This window comes from Condylura cristata, unplaced genomic scaffold (genome assembly GCF_000260355.1).
Source record: "Condylura cristata isolate star-nosed mole 26May11 unplaced genomic scaffold, ConCri1.0 scaffold00015, whole genome shotgun sequence".
Lineage (NCBI taxonomy): Eukaryota > Metazoa > Chordata > Mammalia > Eulipotyphla > Talpidae > Condylura > Condylura cristata.
Window position 1 is genome coordinate 8,116,655 of NW_004567116.1, and position 24,831 is coordinate 8,141,485.

The 24,831-nt window shown below is 40.0% G+C and overlaps 2 protein-coding genes across 7 annotated transcripts in view; one reads left to right on the top strand and one right to left on the bottom strand.

Moving 5' to 3' along the window:
- The window catches only part of PTPMT1 (protein tyrosine phosphatase, mitochondrial 1), a 12,527-nt gene extending 6,295 nt beyond the window's left edge, over window positions 1-6,232 (bottom strand). The window contains exon 1 of the mRNA XM_004683561.2: window positions 6,184-6,232. Within this exon, the coding sequence (XP_004683618.1) occupies window positions 6,184-6,232 (49 nt within the window). The remainder of the gene's footprint in view (window positions 1-6,183) is intronic.
- Window positions 5,512-24,831, top strand: part of CELF1 (CUGBP, Elav-like family member 1) — a 69,118-nt gene continuing 49,798 nt past the window's right edge. For all 6 annotated transcript variants that reach the window (XM_004682823.2, XM_012725488.1, XM_012725489.1 and 3 more), the window contains exon 1: window positions 5,512-5,613. The gene's annotated coding sequence lies outside the window, so the exon portion shown is untranslated. The remainder of the gene's footprint in view (window positions 5,614-24,831) is intronic.

Consider the following 24,831-nt stretch of genomic DNA (forward strand, 5'->3'; position numbering starts at 1 on the left):
TTTTTTGTAGAAGAACTGGGGTATAGATTCACCAGAGACAATGGGGAGCAGAACAAGTGGATTTACTGAAATAAATCTCCACTGGGGAGATTTGCTGTGGGTCAGCACCTTAGTGGCAATGGAACTTAGTGGCCTTAATGGTGGTAGCTCGGACACTTAACCCCTGGCCAACAGGGAGTTTCCTCCATCCGGTGCTTTTTAAAAAGGTCTTAATTTTTCTTATAAAAGTAAATGATAGAAAAGTTTACTTTACTCATCCATAATCCTACTTCCTCAAAGTCATAATTTTCCTCCAATTAAAAAAATTATAATGGTTTTATTGAGCTATAATCACATACAATCCTTTTTTTTAATTTAAGATTTATGTATTTATGCATACAAGAACTGGGTTGTAGGCCAGAGGTCAGGGGGTGAGAAGACTCACCAGGGACAGAATGGGGAGCAGAACAGGCAGAACAACTGAAATATACTGCTGAGGGGAGCAGCAGGCAGGTCAGTAGAGGCCTGCTGCGCCATGTCGGTCACTTCCCTGGCCTTGGATAGAATTCATATTGTAGTGACTGAGGACAGCCTCATAGCACTGCCCTTAACCTGTTGTGCCATGGAGAGGGCCACATACAATTCATTTTTAAACCATTTTTTAATATATGCAGTTGTGTAGCCATCACAACTAATTTTAGAACATTTTTATCATTGCCAAAAGAGACCTCATGTCAATAAACAAGCACTCATTTTTCCCAGCTACCCAGTCCTAGACACCCACAAATTTATTTTCTGTCTCTGTAGATTGTTTTGAATATTTAAAATAAATATTCAAATTTAAACGAATATTTAAATAAATAAATCATGTAATATGTTTCCTTTGTGTCTGGTTTCTTTCACTTTCATTTAGTATAGTGCTTTCAAGGTCACCCATGTACCCATGTTGTAGTGTATCTCCTTGCTGTTTTTTTTTCCCGCCCCCTCCTCCGCTGTTTTTTTTTTTTTAATTGCCAAATAATATTTCCTTATGTGGACATGCCACATTTCCTTTCTCTATCAATTAGTGGAATTTGGAGTGTTTCTACTTTTTTGGCTATTTTCAATAGTGAGAACATTTAAATACAAAATTTGATGTGTACTTAAGTTTTCATTTACCTGGAGAATATTGAGTCATAATAATGCATGTGGTCTATTTAAAAAAAATCTTTGTAATGGTGATAAAATTTTGTGTCATGATTTTTTTCACTAAACGTGCTAAAGCACTTCCATATTGTGTTTATCAATTATAGTTATCTAATTCACTGAGCCATAAGGTGATTATTCTTCTACTTAGGAATTTTTCAAATTCTGTTATTATAAAGTTTTTGCAGCATGAAGATATTTTTCTTTATATCTTCTGTATGTAAAACAATATATTAAAGTAGGTTCCCAAAAGTGGAATCACTGTGTCAAAGTATGACTTGCAAATTTTGCTTTATATAAAATATTTGTTAACTTGAAAAGTTCCATCCTTATCCTCAAACCCAGATGTCAAATAAAACAGCCTATGAGGGATTTGCGTGAAAATACTGTTCTGAGAAAAAAAGGCAGATTAGACAAATATGGAAAAAATCATTATCAAATCTGAACAATCGCTACACTAAAGGATGTGGCCATCTCTTTAAGAGGGTCACAGTGAATGTCTCATAGCTCTGTTGAGTATAATTGACACACGATACTACACACATGTAAAATACATGCTTCAACACACTGACAGATGTATATACTTAGAGGCCATCTCCCCCATGAAGACAGTGGAGCATAATCCATCACACCTAACAGTTTTGTTAGGCTCCTTTGCAAACCCGCCCCCCCATACCTTTCTCTCCCTTACCTCATTCCTTGGCAACTACAGGTCCACAATTCTATGGCTTGATAAATTTTACATATTTAAAAAAAAATTTATTTTTATTTTTGCATAGATCGGGATGTAGACCAGAGATGAGGATGGTGAGAGGATTCACCAGGGACAGAGGAGGGGACAGAATTGACAGATTTGCTGAAATACACTGCTGAGGGGAGCAGTGGGCGAAGACAGGAAAGAAGACTTTGCCTCTGCTGCGCAATGTAGGTCAGTTCCCTGGCCAGGGCTCCAAATCAGGCCGTGGCAGTGATAACACTGAGACTAACCCTTACATCACCAGGGAGGCCCAGCTGTATCAGTTTTCATTACTACCAACAATATATGAAGATTCCAAAAAAAAGATTTCACTGCAAATCTCAGTTGAGACAAGAAGATCTTATCAAATAATAATGGATCAAGTGATATACACATGAAACAAAACAAAAATGACCACTAGCCCAAAGCACTCACACAAATTATAGATCTAAATGTGAAAGGTTAAAAGAATAAAGGAGAACATTTTCATGACTTGGGGTAAACAATGATTTCTTAAAGGGAACGTGAGAATCACCAATCATAGATAGGGTCTTATTAAAATTAAATTAATCAGTCACAAACTGATATAATATGTATCATAAGGAACTTGTATGAAAAATATATAAAGAATTATAAGTCTTTTTAAAAAACAAAAAGACAATCAGGGAGATCCCTGTGGCTGTACTTGGGGACAGAATCAAGGTGATATTGCCTGTGGATTGCTACATCCTTTCATGGAAGAGGAAAAGAAAAAAACAAAGAGAAATGGCTAGTTCAAAGTCCAAATTCTTATTTCACGACCATAAAATGTCCAGGTTGCTATGATTACTAAAGTTTTCAGCCATGCTCAGAGGTGATTCTCTTAGTGGGTAGAAATAAGGACACCCCAAACCCTCATTGTCATCTGCCATGTAAAGACAAAACATAACCTTAGTGCATAAGACCCTTTTAAAAATATTTGTTTATTTAGACATACAAGAAACTGGGGTACAGGCTAGAGGTTTGGGGGGTGAGAGGATTCACCAGAGACAGAGTGGGGAAACAGAACAGGCAGAGCTACTGAACTACACTGCTGAGGGGAGCAGGAGGCAGGTCAGGAGGTCTGCTGCACCATGTGGGTCACCTCCCTGGTGGGGATCGAACTCATGCTGCAGTGTCTACGGGTAGCATCTTAGTGCTGTGCTTTAACTGGTTGTGCTACCAGGGAGGGCCCAGTGCATAAGACCTTTAATAGAAAGTAATTTTAATAGTGGCCAGTGGACTGTGTCCAAGAGTGAGCCTACTACCCTGTAAGGAGTGGTAGTGCCTCTCACCAGTGGGAACCCTAAGTCCAGGCACAGATAAAATAGAAACAAGTTTGTTTGTCCTTCAAAACCTATCTATTGTGCCAGATACTGTGAAAAGCATGGAGGTACAAGAGAGTAGAGGGGCATATCCTATTCTCATTTAGCTCATGGGGCAGGTTCCAGCAAGCTTCTGAAGCTAAGCAATACCTAGGATCTAGGTATGCTTCTGTACTAACTCAGCAACATTTATTGATGGGTGGGGAATAGGAGGAATTGGATGAAGGTGATCCAAGAGAATAAACTTCTGTTTTAAGTAGTAGGGATGTGATGTACAGTGTAATGACTGTCAGCTAATTGTGCGGAAAGAAAATAGCTCATAAGTGTTCTAATCACAAAATAAAATAAGCTTTATTTCCTTTTTCTTTTTTGGTATCTTAAAAGATGGGTGTTGAGGCTTTCCCTGGTGGCACAACAGGTTAAAGCACCACACTATGAAGCTGTGAGAAGCCATTGCAGCCACTGCAGCACAAGTTCAATCCCCAGCCCTGGAGGTGACCCACATTGCGTGGCAGATACCCACATGGCGTGGCAGACAGCTCCTGACCTGTCCACTGCTTCCCTTCAGCAGTGTTTTTCAGTGGATTTGCCTGTTCTGTTCCCCACTTTGTCTCTGGTGACCCCTCTAATCCACCACACCTCTAGCCTGTACCCCAGTTCTGTAAGCATTAATAAATAAATCTTAAATTAAAAAAAAAGAGAGAGAGATGGGTGTTAACTAAATTCATTGTAGTAAACATTTCACAATATATATAAGTCAAATAAAAAACCCCAACATTACTGAACACCCACAATGGGTTAGACATTTTTTCTAGCCCCTGAGGATTTAATACACAAAGTCCCTACCTCCAGAACTTACCTTCTTATGGAGACTTCGAATAAGTAAAATATGAAATACAAGATGTATTATGTAAGTTGGTGATAATTGCTTTGGATAATAAAAATGCAGTACAACTAGGAAACAAGATATCACACAATTTTTTTTATTACAAAGTTTATTTTTACATCATTTTGCACATTTTTTTTTTCCATCTCGATTGTAATCCCCGCGGGTTTCCCATCACCAAATCACCCCTGTGCCACCACCATAGTCCCGTGCATTTCTCTCTCTCCCCCCCCCCCCCATTTTTGGATATCACACAATTTTAAAGAGGTTAATGGTTCAGGCATATGATAATGATATCAGAAAAACTGTGGTTAGTTAGTTATTTTTTTTTTTAAACCCCCTTAGAGGAAACAGGTGCTTCCAACATATAGGAATGAGGTTTCTGTTTGGGGAACCACTTGATTTTTTTTTCTTTTGTAGTAAGGTGATTTTTAGTCAGTATTAGTGGGCATAAGAACTATTTGCTCTGGGAAGTCAGATGAGCTTACAGAGAAATCATTTGCAAGTTGCTGGGGCCAGAACTAAGTTTCTTTATCTGCGTCTCATTGTCCTTACAAGGTGTAGAAGTTATTGAAAAACGACCGTGGTATTTTAAACGGATAGACAAACTTGTTCCGTTAGCCTTCCACCTACAAACCGGGGTTCCTGAGGTCTTTAGAGACCGAAGGTGGGTTGTTTGCACAGTAGGGTAGGGCTTGGCAATCAGACTCTGAATGAACCCTTATGAGCTTCCTGGCGCGGCAGGGATTTTTGCAAGGTTATGCTTACATCTAGTGGATCGCCCGACTTGAAGGAAAGCCTCCAATTCGGAGCGCTCACAACACACTCACATTCCAGAGTTCAGCAAAGCCGGAAGACCTGGATCCGGTCGCCTGGGCTAGAAAGGAGGGTGTGTCATGTGCCCAGCACTGACCGAGCGCCGTTTCATTCACTCATTCATCAAATGTTTCATTCTGCGTACATTCAACACCAAGCAGGACTCCTCCACCACCCTCCCCAAGCCATTCTGAGGGCAGGCGGGCGCGCCGCGCAGTGTCCAGAACTTCCGATTCCCAGGCCGAGGTCCTCCCACTCTCGCCTCCTGCAGCCGGAGACAAAGAGAACCGGTCGGCCGGTCCGGACGCGGACGGTTCCGCCAGCCGCCCCGGTGGTGTCCGCGCTGCTGCGCCTCCACTCCCCAGCCCGAGGGGGCGCTGTAGCGCCGGGCGCTCGGCCCGCCCCTGCGCCGCGATCCGTTCGGCTCGGCGCTGCGGGCGGCACCGCGGTGGTACGTTCCCCTCGCCGCTCTCCCCCTCCCCCTCGGCCCTCCCCGCCGGTGGTAGGTGCCGGAAGTGCCGCCATTTTGGGGTGTTCTGCTCTGGCGGCAGCGGCAGCGGCGGCGGGACGCGGAGGCTCCCCCGGGACTCGGCCTCAGCAGCTAGGCGGCGGCGGCTGCGGAGGCGCAGGCAGCAGCTGAGTAGCGGCGGGCTCAGGTGCAGCCGCTGGTGAGTGCGGCGGCCGTGCGATAACGGGCCGCGGGTGGGAAGGAGGGAGGGAGAGAAGGGTGGAGGGAGGCGCCGCGGGGCGGGGCGGGTCCGGTCCGGTCCGGGCGACTGCGGGTCACCGGCCCCTCGGGGCGCGGCCGCTGCTGGTTCCTAGCGCCCCGGGGGGCAGCTCGGCGATCTCCTGCGTGTCGGGGCTCTCCGCTCCCCGGGGCTGGCCGCGCTGGCCCCGCGCGTGCCCCGGCGCCCAGCGAGACCCGCCCTCCTCGTGGCCTGGCCCCCCTTCTCTGCGCCCTTTGCCTTCACCCTGGGGACCCAGAGCGTTTTGTTCCCCGTACCGGGGGAGCTCCGTCCCAGTCTTCCCAGTCGCTGTGCCAGATCCAAGCTGCCTGCCCGGGACACCCCTTCCCTGCTCCTGTCGCCCCACGTGTTCTTGGTGCCCACCTCCGGCGGGTCCCCAGGACCCCCGCCTTTGGAGGCAGCACCTCTCGTCCTGAGCTTGGTGAGACCCTGGCTGGTCGCCCCAGATCGCTAGGGCCTTGACTTGCCCTCCCCCCAACGTCAGGTGCTCACCCAGTCGCGGCCTAGCCGTGGAGCCGAAATCTCGCACCCGCGAGCTCATCGAGGAGCTTTCTGCCTGCTAGGACCTGGCATTGGACTTAACGCCGGCGGTCTCTTGGTTGTGGTCCTGGGGCAGGGTGTTGTTTGAATTCTCTGACTGTTGCCCAGGCTGTAAGGGGGCTTCCCGCTGGTACAGGCCCATCCCTGCACTTGAGGGGAAGTGATGAGATTTAGGTCGGAACCTGTTTCATTGAGCAACAGGGAATCTCTCTCGCCAGCTATGTCACGCTACACTTTTTATTACCTTCGAATAAAAAGACTTAGAGTGGCATGCCTTAGAACGTCCGCGGTGTAAGGGGTTACGGGTGTCCCGTGAACCCTGGACAGGAACTTCACCTTTTAAAGGTCTTTGGTTCGCTGTAGATCAGACAGGCTTCCGTTGTGTTTGCATTCTTTCACCTTTTCTCCAAGTGCTGCTGGATCGCGCTTTTCAAAAGCGTGCAACTCCGAGAGTGCAATGCAAGTTTCAGTTTCTCCTTAAATTCTTGGCCAGGAAGAAAGAAGGCATCTCTACTTAAGAGTGCTTTTTGTTTTCACGTTAGTAATCCATGGGTAAACTATTGCTCCGCACCCTCCCCTCATACCATTTTTACATTTTATTTAGAGAATGTGGTTTCTGATCCTACCTTAGCCAAGATTGAAGCATTGCTGTTTTAAAGCAGAGCTGGAACTTTAAACAGTTACTTTAACCAGGAAGTTTATGGTTCCTTAAGAAGTTCTTCCTCTTGACTATCACCACCTGTTTCCATTAAAAATTACTTTTGACCCAAAGCATAGGCCTCAATTTCTCTTCAACCATAGGTTTTTCTTCTTCTAATATAGTATCTAGACTTAAAATTCTTTAGGAAAGTGGACTGTTAAAGATAGAATGCTGTTTCCAAACTGTTCACTTTTCAGATGAGAAAACTGTTAATTTTTCAGAGTTAAGTGACTCACTATGTGCAGGGTTAAGTAGAAGTGGTCTTAAAACAGTTTCATCACAGTTGTTTTTTTTTTTTTTGTAATTATACCTTAAACAGTATGTAACTAGCCCTTTAAGATCTGATAGAATGGAAAGGACCTTGGACTTGAAATAGAAGTACTGGATTGTAATCCTTGCTTTGTCAGTTTCTAACTACAACCCATGGTCAAGTCACTGAGCTGTTTTTATGAACTTCAGTTTGTTCTCATCTGCAAAATGCTGGAGATAGTGTCATCTCACTTGGTGCTCACTTAGCTTCAGTATAGTAACGTAGGAAAGAGCCTGTGGTATCATAGACATAGGCAGAGGTGAAATTTTATTTTTTCCGTACATACTTGTTTTCACAGCAGTTACAGATTATAAAAAACACAGGTAAGCCAAAAGGGGAGAAATTCACCCTTAGTCCCACCACCCATGAGAAGTGATTGTTAATATTTGATCTTTATCATAACGCTTTTATGTGCTATAAAAATGTTTATTTTACTAAAATGGGCTTTACTTAGTCACAGTTTTTGATGTGTTTTCAAGACTTAATAAGAGATAGGCATGGTTAACTACCATATCTTAAAAGGTGCTCTGTATTTAATAGCCCTCGCATAAGTGAGGTAGGCCCGTGTGTACCCCAGCACAGGAGCAGAGAGGTCCCTTTTAACATATGCTTGACTGGAAGAGGTGGAGAGGACAAGCAAGATCTAACGTTGGCTGTATATTTGCTATTTTTTTTTTTATATATATTAAGTTTTGAGCCCCGCTGTTGAATGTAGCATGAATCCTGATTTTTTTTTTTTTTGCCAGTTTCTGTAATTGCCACCGCAGCTTCTTCAACTTCATCTTCTTGCAGAACTGTACCTGATAACGAAGCTGGAGGTTTGGGAGTCATAGTGGGATGCCTTGGGAAGGAAAGAGCTGTCACCTGGAGGTCAGGGTGGAGTTGCAGGCGTAGGAACTGAGGCTCCTCTGCTCAGGGCTTTGGGCATGCACAACAGACTGCTTTTCTCTCTAAACCAAAACCAGTGCCAGATATATGACTTGGTTAAGCTGCGTTTTTTTTTTTTCCAACAAATATATGGAGATAAAATTCTCATATTCTACAATCAGTGATTTTTTGGTACTTTTAAAAAAATGTGGGAAAATAATTTAACAAAAACTTGCCAAGTAAACTTTTTTTATGTGTAAAACCCATACAGTTTACCATCTTAGTATTTTTGAGTGCACAATTCTGTGGCTGCTAAGTACGTTCACGTAATTGGGAAACAGTTACTGAACTTTATAAATAATTACTCTTATTTTCTTCTCACCACCTTCTGGCAACCACCATTCTTTTCTTTTTGTTTCTGTGAATTTCACTATTTTAAATGTTGCGTCTAAATGGAGTTGTACAATATTTGGGATTTCATTTCACTTTTTTTTTTTTAAGACTTATTTATGTATGTAAGAACTTGAGTACAGGCCAGAGGTGTGGAGGGTGAGAGACTTCACCAGATAGAGTGGGGAGCTGAACAGACAGATCTACTGAAATATACTGCTGAGGGAAACAGCGGGCGGGGAACAGCGGTCGAGACAAGAGAAGTCTGCTGCGCCATGTGAGTCACCTTCCTGGTGGGGATCGAACTTGTGATGAAGCAACTGCTGCCAAGTTCATAGTGCTGTGCTGTAACCCCTTGCTCCAACAGGGAGGGCCCAAAAGTTCTGTTTTTAATTTTTTGAGAAACCTTCATGCTGTTTTCCACAGTGATTGCATCACCTTACCATCTCACCAACAGTGTACAAGGGTTCCAGTATCTCCATATCCTAGACAACATGTTATTTTCTGGTTTGTTTAAAATACACTTGTCTTAATTGGTTTGAGATGATATTGTGGTTTTAATTTGCATTTTTCTGATTAATGATTGTTCCAAGTACTCTCTTTTCATGTTTGTTGGCCATTTGTATATCACCTTTGCAGAAAGGTCTATTCTATCACCTTTGCAGAAAGGTTTCTTCAAGTTCTTTGTCCATTTTTTTTTTTTTAAAGATTATTTATTCATACAGAACTGGGGTGCAGGCCAGAGGCTCAGGGGCGGTGAGAGGCTTCACCAGAGACAGAGTGGGGAACAGAACAGACAGATCGACGAAGTACACTGCTGAGGGAAGCAGCGGGCCGGTCAGGAGAGGTCTGCCACACCATGTGATCACCTCCGGGGCAGGCGGGAATCGAACTCATGTGGAAGTGGCTTTAGCTTCTCAGTGCTGTGCTTTAACCCGCTGCACCACCAGGGAGGGCCTCTTTGTCCATTTTTAAATCAGGTTGCTTTTTGTTGTTGCCTGGGTTTATATTATAGATCCTGAATATATAATCGGTTGTGTGATTTGCAGATAGTTTCTACCATTCCACATGTTTCCTTTTCACTGTTTTTGGTGGTTTTCTATGCATATGTTTTTAAGTTTGAGGTAGTCCCACTGTCCCATTTGTCTGTTGGCTTTTTTTTGCCTGTGCTCTTGATGTCTTCTAGGAGAAATCGCCTCCATGTCTAGTGCCATGAAGCTGTTCCCCCCTGTTTTCTTCCAAGAACTTTGTAGTTTTGAATTTTGAGTTGAGGTCATTTTAACCTTTTTTAAGAGGACAATTCAGTGGCATTAAGTACTTCACTCCTTAATGTTGTGCAATCATCACCATTATTTCTAAAACATTTTCCTCACCCCAGAATCTCTGACTGTTAAGCAATGACTCCCCACTGCTGCTTCCACCTAGCCCTTGGTAACCTCTGGTCTATTTTCTGTCTTGAGGGATTTGCCGATTCTAGATATTTCATGTAACTAAGAGTCATACACTATTTGACATTCTGTGTATGGCTTATTTCACTTAATGTGAAGGTTCACCATTCATCCTTGTAATATGATCAGGACTTCATTATTCTTTTCCTGCTCTCTACTTTTGTCTTGATATCTCTCCCTCTTTTTGGAGCTCTGTGAAGGCTGTTGAATCAATTAGAATTTTTCCCCTTTGTGGTGGAGTGCCACTCACAGAGGAATGTCCACTGATATGCTCAAATCACTTAAATTCAAATCAGTATACCTAAAAGTATATAATAATGGGGAATCACAGTTAATAGTATCATTTCTAATAGTTATAATTTTTGATCGTTGGATATACAGCATATTCACAATGAAGGCATTATGGAGAAGACAATAAGCAAATTTCTGCCTTTGGTTTATTAATTTTATTTATTAAAGATTTATTTATGCATTCAAGATCAGGGGTGTGGGGGAGTGGGTGAGAAAATTCACCAGAGACAGAATGGGGAGCAGAACAGGCTGATCAACTGAAGCACACTGCCGAGGGGAGCAGCAGGTGAGACAGGAGAGGTCTGCTGCGCCATGTGGGTCACGTACCTGACCTGGCTTGGAATTCATGCTGCAGTGGCACACACCATAACTTCATGGTGTGTGCTTTAACCCCTTTCTGCCACCAGGGAGGGTCCTGCCTTTTGTTTATACCTAGTGGATTTTGCTAGAGGGGTAGACTGTTTTTCATCTATGACATATTGTGTATAGATACATTTATAAACCTAGTATTTAGTGACCCACTTAGACTAAATAGTTAATGCTTTGTAGGGAAAGAACATTTTGAAGGTAGTCATAGGTTTCCAGTTTGTTTCAGTATGAACAAAACTATTGAAAGGATTCTTCGCATGTAAGGTGAGCGTCTGCTTAACCTTTTGGAGAATCACTACTGATTGTGATCTGCTTGACTGTCTACTTTTCCTATTCTTGCTTTTTGGACCTTCCAAGCCATATACTTCCTCTCCATTAGAAAGGGGTTTTTAATTTTTTGGGATATGGGATGACCTGGAAATTTTATTCAGTTAACTCTATTGTCCCAAAGAGGTACTTAGACTCTTTGATAGTACTTAAAATATGAGATTTTATTTTAGTGGAAGGGAGGATATATAAATAAAATGATTTTTTATTGTTTACTACTTGATTTTTGATTAATATTGATAATAGAAATAGAATGTATTATGGACATTCAAGTATTTAAGAAATTTAACTTGAGTCAAGAATTAATTTTCTGTGTATCCTGTCTGAGTGGAACCCAGACTTGATTGCTATTAATATGATCCTGTAGTTAACTTTGCACACTCTTTCCTAGAAGACAAGTAAAATAGAAATAACTTCTTGTAGAAAACCTGGAGAAGTAATCTTCCCGTAACTGAGAGTTGATTTTTTTTTTAAGTCCTTAAAATGAACTTGTAGCTGGAAAGAATGATGTGATTTGAATGGGGGCTTAAAATAAAAGCACAGCCTGGTTTAAAAATTGGTACCATTGTTATATGACCTTAATATTTCTAGGTCTGTTTTTTTTTTTCTTAAATGGAGATACTGACCTGGAATGGTAATGGGAGAATTAATTGAGATAACTTTCTCTGTGCACTGAGCAGTGCCTGGTACAGTGTTGATAAGGCAGTTTCTTTCTTTCTTTCTTTTTTTTTTGTCTGTAAAAATGGGCACACTACTGATCTCTTAGGTAAGTAATGCATTTGAACCAGTTAAAACAACACAGTTAACGTGCCTACCAGTGCATATATATAAAGGCACTGATTACTAAGTCATTTCCCCTTTTTTGGGTATATTTTGCTTTGCATTTTTCTGTCTATTCTGTCTTAAGGGATAAGATTTTTCCTAAAGTTCAGTTTGTGCATCTGAATGTTTTGCTACAAAGGGCATCTTTCCCCTAGAACCTTTTAGTACATTGTTCCCTGTGGATTATTTGGATTTCCTAGATTCATTTTCACTGTTTCTACTTAATATGAGAGTTTACTGATAAGAATTTTCTATTCCATAGAAAACTGAAAAAGATGAATATGTTATTCATATAGACACTGGGATCTCCTAATTAATTAGGTGACTGGTTTTAGGGGATCGAGTAGGAGGGCATTAATAGTAGTTGCACGTGAGAGGGTTAATCAGTTTTTGGTATTTGCTTTGTAAAATACTATATTAGAAATTCTTATCTGAGTTGCATGATTTGCTGAAGATAATTTTTGTGAGGAGATCTTTGTAACTTTGTGTCCTTGTCATGGAAGTGACTGTTAGGATCTACTTAGGTATTTTCACACAGAATCAATCAGTTGGCTTACTATTTTTAACTTCCATACATTGGAGGCTGCAAGTGTACCTGTAAACTTTCCCAAGGATGTTTTATATCCATCATAAGTTGCATAGTAACTTAAAATATCTTTCTGCTGATTAAGTCTTTAATTTTCCTAGTAATCTTATTTTATAGATTAGAAGAATAATATCAAAGTTTTCTTTGGACATTGTGACATGGGTGTTTAGATTTTATTTTCTCTTTTGGTATTCACTATTTTCATGCAGAACATGCATTTTATAAACATGAAAAATAACATTAAAACTAGACCTTTTTTCCTCAAGGAATGAAACAGTGTAGTTAAAAGAGATTATATTTCAGTAGCTCATGTTTTAACTTTCAGTTCTGATGTTACAATCCTCTGATCTGCACTTTAAGAGAGGGAATCATTTTCATAACAGTTTTTGAATTGTAATGCTTTGATTTCTCTTTTCCTCCTTTAACAAATATATCAGCAAATGTAAAGAGGAATGGTGAGGTTAGGTAGTTTTGAAACTTCAGTGAGATCTCACTGAATTGATTTTAATGTGTCATTTTGGGGATGTGTTCATAGATGCAGAAATGTGACTTTGGAAAGAACTGTTAAGGCCCTCCCTGGTGGCAGAGCAAGTTGAAAAGCAGCTACAAAGCTAACTACAGCCACTGCAAGTTTGATCTCTCAGGGAGGTGACCCCATGGTGCAGGAGATCACTCCTGACCTGCCCACCGCTCCCCTCAGCAATCTCTTCCTGCAATCTGCCTGTTCTGTCCCCTACTTGTTTCCTACTCTTTCTGGTGGATCCTCTCATTTCCCCTTCCCCACCCCCCACCTTTGGCCTGTATACATAAATAAATAAATCTTATTAAAAAACCGTTCACGGCCCTCCCTGGTGGCGCAGCGGGTTAAAGCACTGCACTGAGAAGCTAAAGCCACTTCCTCATGAGTTCGATCCCCACCTGCCCCGGAGGTGACCACATGGCGCGGCAGACCTCTCCTGACCCTCCCGCTCCTCCCCTCAGCAGTGTACTTCGTCGATCTGCCTGATCTGCTCCCCACTCTGTCTCTGGTGAAGCCTCTTGCCACCCCTGAGTTTTCTGACCTGTACCCCAATTCTGTATGTACAAATAAATAAATCTTAAAAAAAAAAAAAAACCGTTCACTAACTATTTACAGTTCTGTTCAACTTTGAAAAACTGGAGTTAACTATTACTCATTGAAACTATAAGTTGGAAAAAAATTTTAGTTTGGGTATTATACATACTGTTTTTTTGGTTCTAAAGATGTTAAATTTTTCAGTGTTATACTTTTAGTTTGGAAAGGTCAATAATTTGATTTTCATAACATTGCCACCCTTTAGCAAAAGAATTGGTAAATTAGAAACTTATCATTTATCATTCTTTTACCTTTTTTGTTTCCTGTGAGATTGAAGCAAGCTCTTGCAGAAGCTGTGGAAATAAATGTGTGATATTTTGGTGATAATGTGAGGTAACTAGTAGTCTACACTGAATAGACTGGCTTTTTAAATCCAGTATTATTTGGACATCTCTTCAGTTTTTGCTAGTTTCTGGTTTGTAAAGATAATTTACTGTAGGCCTTTCGCAGATTCTTTGTTCTATAGCTTTTGTGTGTGGGAAACATTCCTCTTTTCTGCTCCCTTCCCTCCCCTTCCCCCACACTACCATCACAGAGCTGGGCTAGTGTTCTCTCTCCTGCGTGATGCTGCTAATTTACCATGCTGTGTTGGTTGGGTATTACACTGAGGAACGCCTGTGCTGTCCTATTGGCTGCCTGCCTTGTTCTGAATGTTGTCTGAGCAAGAGCCCTCTGGGGGTACCTGAAGTGAAAAGAAGTTGGGGTGGTGCTGACAAGCTTGAAAATGTACAAACAACATTCGCTAACTAGCTGGTTACTACTACACTTTGACACAGTGTTGTGTCCCTACAGTCATTTACAACTGTTACTTTAGGCTCTCAACAAGGAAATTTCGATGGAAGCTGTTTATACCGTAAAAGACTAATTATTCCTCAGGTTCATATTTGCTATCTAGTACTGGAGGAGCAGGCATTGCGTTTTGTGATCTTCAGCCCTTCCCTGCTCTGGATTCTTTGATTATATAGTGAACAGATAACCATTTCCATGAAGCTTATCCAGTTGATTCCAGTATTGTGTCAAAGAATATTATTTCGTTTTTTGGGTGATAAATATTTTTCATTTCAGCAAGCATTTAAGCTTTTTGAGGGTGGAGATTGTTTTTTGTTGTTTAGTGTATAACATATCTTGTGATCTTGTGAGGAGTCAAGGAAATAGTCCCTGATTATACTCAGCTCTTCATTCTCATAACAACTTAATGGACCAGGGATAGACACCTTAGCCTGAGTTGGGCACATTTGTTTTTCCTAGAATGAGATTGGAACTGGGATTCAAGTTTTTTGAGAACAAACAGATACACCTGCATTTAGAGAACTTGAAACACAAGTTGGGGTGCACTCTAGTTAGGGCTCGTACTATGTGGAAGCAGTGAAGGCCAGTGTACAGGGTTGGAGAATTAAATAGATTTATCCAGAAAGGAGAATTGATGAGAAATAAAGCTCAGTAAGAGAGGCAGAGAGCGTAAGCCATCCACATGAAGAACAGAAGCCTGAGTGCCTGAAGACTTTCCAGGTCCACACCTGGCAAGTGTCCACTCCTTCTTGTACATTTTGCGTTTGGGGTCCTTGAAAAATACTCCATTCTACTAGGCTTACAATTCCATTTTTTTTGCTTGAGCTACCTTGTAGGAGATTTTTCTCATTTATTACCAAAAGAGCATTGAATGTGACACTTACGTTCACTTGAATTTTAGGATAGTCAGGCCTCACAGCTTGGCTCTTTGGAAAATTTCTCCCCACCCCCAAGCCGCCTTCCCACTCCAAGGCTTAGGCTGATTGGAGTCTAGTCACCTCTTACTTGTAGATGTACACCTGTGCTGTCACTTTTGGTGTATGAGGTGATCATGCCTGTGTTTTGCTAGATCAACACAGTTTTTTTTTTTTTAAACTAGGTTTTTAATGTTTATAACTGACTCTTTTCAACATACAAGTCTGATAGTTATAAAATAATAATGTTATTTCAGACAAGAAACAGAATCATTTAAAAAGAATTTATGAAATAATGGTTAGGGTTTTTCATTTTAATTAACACATTTGCTTTAATTCTTTGATTGTTTCTTCTTAAAATAACTTGATGGACTTGAGTTGAATATAATAATGTGGGTTGAGCTACAGTTGAGACTTTAAACAAAGGGTAATGTTGAATGGCTGTGTGCCCAGTTGATGGATTCTGTCTGGTCTCGGCTCAGTAAGTCACTTCATGAATGATCTGTAATAGGAGCATCACAGTGGTGTTTTTCTCTGTGAGAAATGTTAATGAGGAAGAGAAGGAAACTCTGAGAAAACAGCTAAATGCTTCTAATTTTGATTTTTTTTCTTCCTGTTATCATTTGATTTCTCACAATTGAAAGACTATTCCAGAAAAAAAGTAAAATTTCTCTAGTATTAATGAACAGGAGTTAAAAAGAGACAATAGCCAGCTTTGAGATGTGGATTTGTATCAGACAGGAGAAATGGAAGGAATGAAGATGATGAATAGAATAAGCTGGAAGGCATTATCTGATGTTAGAAGCAAATTATTTTGAAATTTGCCTAAACAGTATTTTGCCGTTATGTGGTGAGTGTAGAGAACTGAACTAAATGCTGTACAAGAGGAAGTTTTACAAGTCCATAAAGATAATTTATTACTCTGCCTTGTACAAAGCAGGTATGTGCTAAGTATTTCTTGAAAACACCATGTCTGGTTAAATGGTATTAAAAAAAGAAGATTTATTTTCATTTGTGTATACAAGAACTGGGGTGTAGGCCAGAGATGGGGGGGAGCTGGGTGAGAGGATTTACCAAAGAGAGAGTGGGAGCATAACAGGTGGATCTACTGAAGCACACTGCTGAGGAGAGCAGTGGGTGAGATAGGAGAGGTCTGCTGCAACAGGTGGGTCAGCTCCCTGGCAGGGGATTGAACTTGTGCTGCAATAGCTTGAGAGTGCTGAGACTTTAACCCCTGTGCAACCAGGGAGGCCACCAAATGGCTTTTTATGCTTACGTTTTGAGACATTTGAGCTCTTAAGGTCTAGGACAGGAAGAACACTTTTAAATTTGAAATTTTATGAATTGTTGGTTTAAATCATTTGCTTTGGAAGATAGAGTACTTTAATGCTCCAAGGAGTTTTTCTGGAAAAGAGTAATAAGCAGCTTTCCATTGAAAAATATGAAGTTGGTTAAGGTTTGTATTATGAAAAACCTTTGTGTAGCTTTGTTATCTTGAGACCTCATGTATATTGCCTGAACAAAATAGAAAAGCTCCTGGACAGTCCTGATTCTGACTCTGTTTTCTGTAGCTCCAAAGAATAGGAAAAGGAGAACCTGATACTTTTGGCATTCGGTACTTTTCTTATCTTTTCAGGGCCAAGACATGCATTTAAAAATAAAATCAAAGAAATTGTAAACCGGTAGTAAAAGTGAATAAAGTACCCAGGAATTTGCCTATTATGCATGTGACTTTGTTTCTTTCTGGCTGTCTAATAATAAACTAATAAGGCAAAACTGTCGCCTATCCTTCATACTTCTTTCAAGTTTATGGGGGGGGAATCATGGAAAGATACAACAATTTATTACTTATCTACAGTTTTTATCATGCTGTTTATATTTAATAGCCTCTGAATACATTTACAGATAATTAAAAAAAATTTTTAAAGCATTTATTTACTGAACTAACTTGGTTGTATTAATAGATTGTGGCGGTGGGATTGAGAAACTTTTAAAATAACTTTTGGACCTGCTGTAAGAAAGCTTAGATGAGTAAATAGAACAAGACATGCTGTAATGTTTCTATGGAATATTTTGATGTCTGTTGCTTTTTTATAGCTGACAGTGTATCCTATTGCCTAGATCCACTATCCCTCCGGCCCCCCCCCCCTTTTTGGGCTTGTGAATTTGCAATTTTTGTTTTACTTCTATAAAAATAGCTACGAATTTGATTCCAATACATTTTATTTTTGTGGCATATATATTTAGACTTTACTATAATTTGAGATCAAGGGAAGAATTTTGAGCACAAGAGACACTTCTTGAACTATATGCTCCAGGGACTTCGTAGTTCTCAAATTATGTGGATCAGGGTTAGGATGATTGAAATTCTAGATTACTATGAAATCTGGTGCTATTTCTATTATTGTTCATTTGGCTGGTGTAACTGCTCAGAGTCAAGTGAGTTGTAAGCTTTCTGTTCCAGGAAAATGTTCTTTTAATTCTGACTACTTTACTTCTTTAAACAAGCCTGATACACAGATCAGACTTCAAAATTATCTGTTCTTTTGAGGTATCTTTTAACAGAATGGGTCTCTGAGAATCTGTGTGGCAGCACATATTTAGCAGTTCATCTAAATTATATTCCCTTTGTCCACACAGCAATTTTGAAGGCCCATTTACAGATAAAACTTGGGATTCTCTGGTCTGGTCATATTTATCTTTTTTTTTTTTTAAAGATTGATTTATTTATGCATACAAAAACTGGGGTGTAGGCCAGAAGTGCAGGGGTGGGGGAGGCTGAGAGAATCTACCAGAGACATAGTGGGGAGCAGTACAGCCAAATCTACTGAAATTCACTGCTGAAGGAAGCTGGGAGGGAGACAGGAGAGGTCTGCTGTACCATGTGGGCTGGCTTCCTGGCCGGGGATCGAACTCACTGCAGTGGCTGGTGATAGCAAGACAATGCTGTCTTTAACCCTGTGACACCAGGGAGGCCCTTGATTTATCTTATGATCATTTTTATTATAACATTTTGTGTCTGATAGATTTCTGAACTAATGTAAGGAAGTGGAAATTTTCTCTAAGAATTATTTATTTATGCATACAGAACTGGGGTATAGGCCAGAGGTGCAGGAGTGGTGAGAGGATTCACCAGAGACAGAGGAGCAGAACAGGCAGATTAACAAAGTACACTGCTGAGGGGAGCAGTGGGTGGGCCTTCCTGCCAGGAGAGATCTGCTGTGCCATGTGGGTCATCTCCGGGGCCGGGGTCGAACTCATGCTTAAGTGGCTTTAGCTTCTTAGTGCTGTGCTTTAACCCACTGCACCACCAGGGAGGGTTGGAAATGGAAATTTTTTGAGTATAAACTTGCTTTGGAGAACTTTGAAGTCGTGATGGAAAATATTAAAGAATATAATTTATGTAATACAGTGAACTGGAAAGAAATGGCAGCATATGTAGATCACTGAAGCTTTGTTAAGTTTGTACTTAGTTGTTTTTATGAATAAGGTAAAACATTAAGACTTGGATATATTTGAATCTTTTGCAGGAGTCGCAGTTTTTAATATTTCTTGACAATTTGGACTCCTTGGTAATATTTCTTAAAGTCAGCTTTCTGGTGAAAAATTAGATCAGGCTCTCTGAATTGCCAGATCCAGAACATCAAAAATGCTTTAACTGAAAGAAGGGGGGAAAAAGCCTGGTGGATCCACCCCCAGGAATCCTAGTGGGTCCCCATGGTAACAGCCTCCTTGCTTACAACTTGTCACTGTGTAACTGTCACTGGGGTTCAAAGAAAAGCCAGTATATCAAGAACTGTGTGGCATTAACTACTCCTTGATGAAATGCTGTTGCACATTTGCAACAAGCCAGAAATAGTAAGTTAAAGGTTTTAATTTCTGTGTTCCATTAATTAGATGCTTTAAAAAGCTGCCTAATTATGGTAAGGTGCAGCAGTGGGAAGGTGGTGGGTGGCCAAGGCATGCACAGGAGAAAGCCATAGGCTCAGAATATTAGAGTCTGCACCAATTTTTATTCTATTCCCTTCCTATTGCAAATGAGGTGATCATGAAATGCCTTCCTTGGGATCACATGGAAGCAGAAACAGGATTCCATTTCAGGCCTTCTAAGTTTTGAGCACATTGTTCTGCTGTTGCCTTTATCATGTCTCTACTTTTCATAGTGAAGTGTTAAGAAGGAAAGGTCTTGTCACGTACGGCAATTTTCTCACTGTAGAGGGAATCCCTTCTCCACTGTTCTGGCCAGGTGGTCGCACCTCTGTGTCTTCCCTCAGGTGAGGTTACTTGTCTAGTTAGCAAAAACCTCACTTCTTGAGTTCAAAGAGAAGATATTTCCCATTTTAAAGTTAGATGTTTTGTTTTTCTGCTCATATAAAACAGCAATTGGAAATCAGACCCAAATGTACTTTTTAGCATGTTTATCTCAAGTCATGCTTTGTCAGTCATGACAAGACAGATACTTTTTCAAAAGAATTATGTCATGCCTAAGCCCTAGAACTTTGAAAAGATAATGCCATATTTGGAACAAGCTAGTCCTTTAACAGGTGGGAGGGAAGAGATGATAAATGCTATATTCAGCTTCAAGTACTTTAATGTGCTTAATGAGATGAGATGATTGTGAGCTAAGGAATATCAGAATAAATCTGAAGCAAAATCAAAAGTGAAGTGGGGAAAGTTTTTATTTTTTGTGATACATTTGTTCTAGAATAATAGGTTCAAAGGTGAGTTTGGGGTTACTAATTACATATACCAAAAAGGATTTATTTATAAATAAATTAAAAGATTTATTTATTTATTCAGACAGAGCTGGGGTACAATCCAGAGGTGCAGGGGCGGTGAGAGGCTTCACCAGAAAGAGAGTGGGGAGCAGAACAGGTAGATGGACAAAGTACACTGCCAAGGGGAGCAGTGAGCTGGTCAGGAGAGGTCTGCTGCACTGTGTGGTCAATATCCAGGGCTGGGGATCGAACCCACTTAAGTGGCTGTGGCCAGCTTGCAGTGCTGCGTCCTCACCCATTGTGCCACCAGGGAGGGCTCCTCAAAAGGATTTTTTTTAGGTCCTTTATTTGGACATCATGATGTTGAGGATGCAGTCATTTAATGCCTTTGTCTTTAAATGCTTCAGCTTTTATTTTAGTGGCTTATTTGTTTATTTATTTTTTGGTCTTTCAGAGACTGCTTGAAAGATTAGAAGTGGAAACATTTAAAATTATTAACTAAAGAATGTTTTATATCTTTTATAACACAAAATGAGTATTTTCTAATATATAAAGAAATGTTTTCTGTTTCTTATAACATATTTTTTTCCTCGAGGAATTTACCATATCTAAAAACGGAGAATTTGGCTCCAATATTAATTTTTCTTTTTGTCTTACCAGAAAATTAAAGTGAAAATGCTGTTGGCAGTCTTTTGCTGTCTTGACTTCAACACAGTAGAGAATGCTATAATGAAAATGTGGCTGAGTTTTTAATGTTCTGGAATTTCATGACCACCAGCACTTCTTGTTGTGCAGCCAAGGTAATTAAGGTAATCAAATGTTTTAGTCATTAGTAAGTGGCTCTGAGAGAAATCTCTAATCCTAGCTTCATTCCAGTGACCTTGTCGCTCATTTATTCTAAAACTTAAGATAGGGGGTGGGGGTAAAGAGAGACAGAGGGTAGGAGGGAGGGGGAGGATAAGAAGAGAGAGACAGTTGCATCCTGACTGTTGTAGACAAGGAAACTTGAAGCTAGGAATCTCAGTGAGGATAGGAATAGTATTTGGGGCATCCAGTCCTTCACTGCAGATGCCCTGCTCTTTTCCTGTACTTTTTGCTTATTGAGCCCCAGTCTCTTTAATAGTGAAATGATTTTTTTGGAATCTCTTTTTTTCATGTGGTAGTTACAGTTTTTAACTGTTAATCAGTAATGTAAATTTAGTGTTTCATTCTTAGCTTAGAGAAAGGAAAATAGGCACATTTGTTAAAATTGTACTGATATGACATTTTGTACTTAACCCAAAAATTGTTTAATTATTTTCTTGTTGAAAAGTAGGAATAATTTAACCCTACAAAAGTGGCATGGAAATACGGTTTTAAGGTAGGTAGCATTAATAGCATCTTTAAGTCCTTGTAAACAAATGCATGGAGTTCCTATAGACAGACAGGTGGAGGTATCTGTCCTCTGGTCATTTAGTAGATGAGAAAGCTAGATGATACATCTTTATTTGTAAAATAAGAGAGACAGTAAGACATAATGTGTCATAAAAGGCCAGCCTGGCCCTACCTCTAAAAATATGATATCATTGCCTATACTGTACAACCATTTTTATATTACTTCTTCATTACAAACAACCAATTTCCATGAGCTGGAAAAGAGAAGGAATACACGAACCTTTCCAGCCCAGCCCCATTGTAGTCACGGCCACACTTACGGAACAGCCTCATTTGGGACCATGTCCTCTTTTGACTGGGGCATACTAAAGAATGTCCCAGATGTTTTCTTGATATTTGTCCCCATTAGCAGTTGTACTTTTGAAGCCTCATTTACAGGTTGATTCACAGTAGGGGAGGACCATGTTCAAGAACTTTCTATTAGCCTGCATTTTCTTGTCTTTCATCTCTTGGCTTCTATTTATGTTCTTAGTACCTCTTCTTCCTTGAGCTTGCACCTTCTGCATAGCTGACTATTATATCATCTTTGGGGCTGCAGAATAAAAGTTGGAAGATTTTAAAGTTAAAATTCCCAGAATAATGTTGTCGCCCACATTGCACATATGTCACATCTTGAGTTTACTAGTTAAGCCTCTAAATATGTGCTTTATATACGATATATGCAGTGTGGTGACTTCAGTTGCCATGAGAACCTAAAATTTTTAGGCTTAAGTAGTTCAATGACAGACTTTTTCTTTCATTGTCTTACAAGAAAGCTAATCTTTTCTCTATTTGTAATACATATATTTAAAAACAAATTAAGGTATTAGTGTCCATTCTCATCACATCTTGTTAAAAAGGATGACTTACTTCTTTGTTGCCAAGTTATCAGTCTTCCTTAATGCAGTTTCCCATGCTTTAGTTTTTTTCCTATTACTTTGTTTGTTATAGGATAACATTAGAACTAGGACACTTGTAAGCTTTATCTTTTAGGAAAAAAGGTGTACCTGGTAAGAGAAGCACTATCTAGTGGGATAACCCTAAACATGTAAGGAATTCTGCTCTGAAGTAAATCCTCTAAGATGAACTGTACGTAAAATTTGCTTGAAAACGTTTTAAAAAACATTATGATGCTAACTTGTCATGCAAAAACAATTCAGGGTCTGCTTGAATTGGAATGAATACATCACTTAGAATAATTTCTTGAGTATTGGACACTTGATTATTGTGGTTGACTGGGTGTAGTCATGAAGATTTCCTTCTTTTTAGACCAAGAAACACTAGAGGAGATGATAGGATGTTAAAGATGAAACAAGTTATGTAGTGCTTCATGTTGGGTTCTTAAAACTTATTTTGATTTTGGATCACGGACCACCTTTGAAATCTGGCAAAAAAAAAAATCATAGATCCACTTCCCTATAGATACAGTGAAATACATATTTTTTACATATGTATGTTTGTCTTTATATATAACATAATGGATTTTATTGATACATGGGATGTTCATGAGTTCTGCATGTTTATTGACTCCTGTTCTGATCCTGCACATTTTTTCACTTAAGGAGCCAGGTCCAAAGAGAATCATTTGCAAAAGGCCATTCTAACAGGTGTTTATTATTTATTGTTCTTATAGATGCTTATAGCCATTTTGAGTTTTCATCACATCACTCTTGGCATATATTTTTGTGGTCTTTTGCATTGTGTCTTTTACCCTAGTAAAGTATGTAGTAGATAGCTAAAACTGTGATTTTTTTTTTAATGAGTAAATATTTTTATACGTTCCGATAAATAAATTGTGACACACAGGACACATCCTAGGAAAGGGTCTGGGTAGAACTATAATCAGTCTAATTATGTTCAAAGCATAATATGTATATAGCTCAAAATGAAATCAGTATTTATCTCTGGAAAGGAAAAAAATAACAGGTTTTGTAGATTATCTCTTCAATTTAAACTAAAACTGTGACCTTGTCCAAAAAGTAGTCTGTTAATCAACAGTAAGGCAGTTTTTCCTGAAACCAAAGTTGCTCTAACAGGGTTCAGAAAAGTTAAATCTATAAGCCTCTCTCTACAGTTAAGAGGATTTTTTTAAAAGATTTTTTAATTCATGCATATAGAACTGCAGTATAGACTAGGTGAGAGGATCCAGCAAAGAGGGAGTGCGGAGCAGAACAGGCAGATTGATGAAGTACTCTGCCGAGGGGAGCTGCGAGTGAGACAGGAGAGGTTTGCTGCACCATATGGGTCACATGGTGACCTTGGCCAGGGATTGAACTCCTGAATTGGCTGTGGTTAGGTTCAGTGCTGCACTTCCACCAGGGAGCCAGGGAGGGCCCCAGTTAGGCGGTTTTTAATGAAATGTTTAACACTTGTACACATCTGTGTTTTATGGACTTGGAAGTACCCTTACTCAAATTCTGCTGTGTTCTTTTCAGTACATCAAACAAGGCGTGGACAATGTTCTGCCTTGAACTAGAAGATCTAGGTAGTGGCACTGAGAGAAAGTTTGCAGTCACTTTCATGTCCTTTGCTTACCATTACTTCATTATCTACAAGGAACAAAGAGAATTGCAAATAGTAAATTTGCTGGTAAACATATAAAGTAAGTTGTAAAAGTGGACCAATCATATCTTAGAATTTGAAGGCTTTATCTTTTTTAAATTTTGTTTTTAGGGGACTATTATACTTGCATATTCATGTCCCATAAGCTTGGGACTATGTATGTACGTAGTAACAGTTCAGGGTTGGAAAGAGCTGCAGTGCTCCTTTTCCCTGGAGCTCCGCTTCATTATGGAAGATTGCAGAGCTGAGAGTGCCTCAGCATCAACTCTGCCAGGCCCACCACTTTGTTTCCACCTGTGCCAGGTGTTTCTTTGTGGTTGCTGTCTTATTTTAATCTAAAAAAAACTCCCTCAAATGACTAAACAGAAGTTTCTGAAGTGGAAGAATATTTTCCAGAAAGCATCTGAGAAATGTTTGAGTGGATGTTGAATGGGTCTGGTAGGTGGGGCTTGTAGAAGATAGCGGTCTCTGGCCTCCATGTGTCTGTCTGTCTGCCTGCTTCGTGTTTGTAGTTGAGCATTGGCCATATAATGCTATCAGCCTTATTATTTCATGTTAATTTTATTTAGCAAATACTGGAATGTGTTGAAGGCCGGTGATAGTGAGACTTATATATGTGCTATCACTACATCCACTACAATACTGAAGAAGCATTAGGCAGTAACCAGTATATACTCAGTTGATTTGTTGAGAGCTAGATGCTCATTTGAGCCCATATGAGCTAGATACTCATTTGAGCTATATTCTTTGGAGAGTTTACTCTGTTCTGGTTAGGAATTAAGTTTTTCATATACAGTGAGTTGAAGCTGAGTGAATTGTTCTAAGTAATTTTGTATCATCAATATATTTTTTTTTTCATATGAGCTAGCCTCCTGGGAAATACATTTTTTTTTTTTAAAGATTTATTTATTTGTGCATACAGAACTGGGGTACAGGACAGAGGCTCAGGGGCGGTGAGAGGCTTCACCAGAGACAGTGGG